This window comes from Porites lutea, chromosome 3 (genome assembly GCF_958299795.1).
Source record: "Porites lutea chromosome 3, jaPorLute2.1, whole genome shotgun sequence".
In the NCBI taxonomy this organism is placed as follows: Eukaryota; Metazoa; Cnidaria; class Anthozoa; order Scleractinia; family Poritidae; genus Porites; species Porites lutea.
Window position 1 is genome coordinate 48,088,295 of NC_133203.1, and position 5,239 is coordinate 48,093,533.

The following is a 5,239-nucleotide window of genomic DNA, read 5'->3' on the forward strand; positions in this document are numbered from 1 at the left end:
TTTTCAAAGTATTTTTATTGTATTTGCAAATACGATTATTTTACTAAATTTCGAAACCCATTAAAAAGCTATTAAAATATATTTTGAAGCATAACATTTTAATAGCGTTTTAAACAGGTTAAAACACCTTTAAAATCAGTCGAAAAATATATTAAAAATATATTTGTGGACCTATTTTAAACCTGTTTTTTTCAAAATACGTTTAAAATTGCCATTAAAAATAGTTTTAAAATAGTATAGCAAATTAAAATATGTTTCTGAAACTGTTTTTATCCTGTTTTTATTCCGATTTATAAGATATTTAAAAACTATTTTAGACCTGTTTTGAGCCTTGCAAAAGCCCTGGAATTTTTTATATATTTTAAACGAATTTAAAAATACATTAAAACTTCTTTTTTAATAGCGTTTTAAACAGGTTAAAACACCTTTAAAAGCAGTCGAAAAATACATTAAAAATACACTTTCCACCCTATTTAAAACCTATTTCACAAAACAGGTTAAAAACAGTTTTCAAAAATAGCTTAAAAATACATTCAAAACAGTGTTGGATTTGGTAAGGGTAGCTACTTACTATACTTCTGGGGTAATGGGGAAAAGGAAATATCAAGCTGTGAGGCAGGCATCCTCAATGAAGTCCAGTAATTTAAAGAGGGGGGGTAAAACAGCAATTAATTTTATGCCAAACTGTCCCATACCAAAACTTATCACTTATAATTCTCTTGTAAGTGAAATTAAAAAGATTGACATAGGAAAGGTTTATTATATTGAGGAAGAATTCTGTACTGACATAGATGATGAAAATATTAATGGGTGCTTTAGAGATTTACGAGAGTATTTACCACGGCTAGCAAAATTTTACTTAAATATGCAGGGGAAGCGCAAAGGTGCATTGAAATGGTTTGGGGAAACAGAGGGTAGGTTTCTTGTTGCATTTGGGGGGGATGGATGTCCTTTTGGTAAAAATGAATCTGCTTGTTCATTCCTTATTAGTTTTCTGAATGTAGGAAAGAGAGTGGCATCCAGCAGTGACAATTTTTTAGTCTTTGGTGCTAATGTAGAGGAGACGTCTCCTGTTGTAAAAAAGTACTTAAATTCTGTATGCAAACAAATTGTAGATTTAGATGGACGTATATTTGAAATTAATGGTTTACAAGTGTCATTTCATTTTGAGGAGCTTCCCAATGACATGAAAATGCTTGCAATGCTTGGTGGGGAGCTAAGCAATTCTGCTACATTCTTTTCGTCATTTGCAAATGTGAGTACAAATGACTGTACTGACTTAAGCGGCACATTTGGGTCCAGCCCTTCATGTAAATGGAAACCCTGGGAGTATTCAAGTAGACTGAAGGTTGTTCAAAAAGTAGATTCTTTGAAGTCCTCCCTGGATGGGAAACCTTTGTCCAGAAAACAGAAGAGAACTAAAGTAACAGAATTTATAGCTCGTCAAAAGAGCCGTCAAGAATGTCTTCCTTTGGTGGGTAAGTTAATTGACAAAGCTCATGTAGAGCCACTTCATCTCAAAAATAATGCTTGGGGGTATTTTTTCAAAGTATTGTTAAAGGAGACAGTGGCCAAATCCAACATACCAGCAACCTGTAAAACATTTGCAGAGGTCCCACAGGATACCTGTCTAGGGAGAGTGGTCACTGCTCTCAAATGTGAAGTGAAGGCTGGTCGCTTGGCCAAAAAGGTTCGAAAATGGTTTGACGAAACACAGGGTAAGTCGGGGGATTTACAGTATCGTTTTACAGGCAAAGAGTCACGGTTGTTTTGTCACAACTTTGCAAGGTTGTTGACATTTTTGAGGCAGGAAGGAGACAGTCAAAAACAACAGCAGAATGTGCTCACCCTTGCTTATGTTGGGTTAAGACTGAGGGATTTGTGTTCAATCATCAATCGATTTGAAGTGGAAGATACTCATCTTGAGCAACTTCCGACCTTAGCACAAGAGTACTATCGTGCCAATGCACTACTACTACCCACCTCAGTAAATCCCACCATCTGGACCATTGGTCATGTTGTGCCTGCTCATGCCAGGCAAGTCTATGATAAGTATGGTCAAGGTCTTTTGACAGTAACAATGGAAGGTAGAGAAGCTAAGCATATAGCTTTGCAAAAGTTGAGTGCAAACACCACCTACCAGAATCGGTGGGCTGAAATTTTCAGGCATGAATTTATTATGTTACTATGGTTACCTGAACAGCATCATGAACCTTGTTCTTACACTCCTAGTAAAAATGTTTACATTCCCCAAAGGGTTTTTAATGACACTAACTATTGTTATTGTGGACTACATAAAGCTGATCCTGCTGACCAAAGCTGTTGTTTATGTGGTGATCATCTTATGACACTAATACATAAAAGTGTAAAAGAAGGGAAAATTGTTGCAGGGTTATCTTAGTCTCAGAAAAGTATTTAAAATCATGAAAAGGTGAAGTTACATGAAGTGTCAATTGCAGCCACCACATTATTGGGGTAAGTAAACAGCATCTGACCTTCGCAATTAGCTGCTATCTGTTTTTGCTTCAGAAACTTCAGCATTTCTTGTATAATCTGTTGAGTGACAAATGACTGCACACAACTCCATTTTATGTAACTTTACCGTGATTTAACAGGCCATAATGCACTGAATAGTGGCCACTCTGAGAGTTGTCTCGAGTGTTTCCTTGAGATATTTTGAAGCGTTACATATATTATATACTGTAATCATCTGTAAAATTATATTAGCAATGAAAAATGTACTTTGGAGATTCTCAGATCTGCCCCTGAAATTAAAACACTTAAAAATAGTTTGTATATTTTATAGTAAGAAAAAAAAAGAGAAGGTAATTAAATGTCATATTTTACTACCCATGAAAACTGTACCCAAACTCATTCCAACATCCATAATTGCAAACTAGAGTTAGCTGCTTTCGTTTGCAATTGTAGAATATAGAAAGAGGCTTTTTCTGCTCGCAAGCACCTCTGCTTTAAAACCTTTACGGTTTCCGCCAAAGCTTTTCTTAAGTTTATTGGCGACTTCACTCTGAGGGATGCCACAAAACTTCGAGAAATCGCGCAGGAGACGATTTTTTTTAGTGTATTTAATCACATTGTCCTCCACTGACACCCCAAAAGCTGAAGGCGCCCCCTGCACAGACTTCACTAAAACTTCAAATATTTCTTGGGGGAGGTCACGCTTCACCTCTATAGTCCATGGATTGGAAGCCTTCGGGTTTGCCGACATCCGCCTTCTTATCCTGTTCAGCCAGATCAGAACCTCTGATGTGATCATGGGCCACGCCGGGAGGGAAGACATGAGAGATTTATCCATCCCATGCACCCCAACCTCATGTCGGTGGTAGACATTCAGCATTAGCTGACTAGCTTCCTCCCTAAAATGGGTGTAGTTGGAAATAGAGCGCCGAAGAGCAGTAAAATTGCCTATCGACGTCTCCAAAATATCATTTACATTAATTTCAGGGCCTTCATCTTCCTCGGCTTCTCCACTCTCCACCAAAACTTCTTCAATTGTTCGCGGGAGAAACGCTGTCTTCTGGCCGCCATTTTTTTTGGGTAAGACCGCTGGTGTGACCGCGGTAACTAAATGACGACTTTTTTGAGACAGCTGACCCGGCGTGTGCCAGTAACCTCGTATTTGACTTGGGTCTAAACGTTTAGACCCAAGTCAAATTTAGAAGGATTTGTATGGAGTCATCAGAGCATAACTGGGCTAGTATCTCAGAGACAATTTGTCCCGAAATGCTAGTTTTTGACAAGTAGGCCTCTTGAATGTTGTTTTTTTCAGAATATCCTGACAAATCCCATAATTTCACAAATTAACTCCTTACTCTTACCATATTTCATTTCTTACTATTCCTCCGCATTTGGAATTAATCAGTTCCACAATCACGGCGCCGAAGTGTACGCTCCGTAGCGTCTTGTTGTGGAAAATTCACGAAAACATTGCTGACAAATAAGGACATTCATACACCTGTGTTGTCTTTTTGATGGGCTCTTAATGTAGTTTATATGATTATGATTATATTTAGTTGGTTTAACTATGAGACAGATAAGCCTCTGCTTGCAGGGTAGGTTTTTTGTTTTGTTCACTTACAAAATTATTTTCAGTGTTGAAAGTGGCGCACAGGGGTCACAAAATTATAATCTACTATAATCAATTATCAGTTTGATAGTTGGGTTAATAATCTGATTATTCCTGATGATATGATTATGATGCAGACACTATTTCACTTGGGACCACGTTTCCCAAAACTCATTGGCCGTGACTAGGCAAATAAAAGCTCACTATACTTATGGGGACTCTGGCACAAAACACTTCAAAAGCCGTGGCATCCCTACATGAAAAATCCCATGATCAAGACGCTGCAGGGCCCTTGCACTCTTGTTTATTCAGGGGGATAGTGATATATGCACCCTTTGAAGTAAAAAATGGTATAATTGCCTATTTTAAAAGGATTTTTACCGTAAAAAGGTCACCTAGAATTTTCGGGAGCCTTTTTTTTCTGGCTGAAATTTTCGAAAAGTTAAGTTTTGATCCCTATAATTTTCGGATAACTAGACTTTCAGCTAAGAAATCCGAACAGATGAAAAATTTTTAGGGGATAAAAATATGCCTATATCTACCGTTTAAATACTAAAATACCTTTAACAATTCTATGTTTAAGTGGTTTTGAACTGTTACGCAGGTAATCTTTTAGAGGACGAGTAGCTCGCAGACTAAACTGAACGCAGGGTTGTCGGAACAGCAACAAGAAGATTTATTCCAAAAATGAACGTAGTTTCCACGAAGTAAAACTCCACAACAGCACGTAACTCGATAAACTTACAAGGCCTCCGCCAACTTCAATTAACTTGATAAACTTACACGGCCTCCGCCAACTTGAATAAACACTGCTTTCGTCACACTTGACTAGACACGACTAGCGTCGAACTCCTCTCCTCGCTTGTGAAAACTAGTTAAAACTTAACTCGGACTCGCCTACTTATACGCTTTTACAATAAGATTCTAGAACTTTCCCAATAGTCTAATTATAGAAAGATTACAAAATATACCGCTTTTAGAAACGCTTACACAAGATCCTAAAATAAACAACTTATGAACTCTCGCGAAGCTTCTAGAAAGTCACACTAGTCACGCAATACAATTTTTCGTAACATGAGCTATATCGTTGGGTGCCCCTGATTTATCTTAGGATCACTGTCACCCCATGTAAGGGAATCCGAAATATGGGAAATT

The 5,239-nt window shown here is 37.5% G+C and overlaps 1 protein-coding gene across 1 annotated transcript; it reads left to right on the plus strand.

The window, feature by feature from the left end:
* Window positions 1–568: 568 nt before the first annotated feature.
* LOC140931315 (uncharacterized) lies at window positions 569–3,897 on the plus strand. The gene has a single exon (XM_073381098.1). It carries the CDS (start codon window positions 587–589, stop codon window positions 2,399–2,401), a length of 1,815 nt encoding a protein of 604 aa, XP_073237199.1. The 5' UTR covers window positions 569–586; the 3' UTR covers window positions 2,402–3,897.
* The last annotated feature ends 1,342 nt before the right edge of the window (window positions 3,898–5,239 follow it).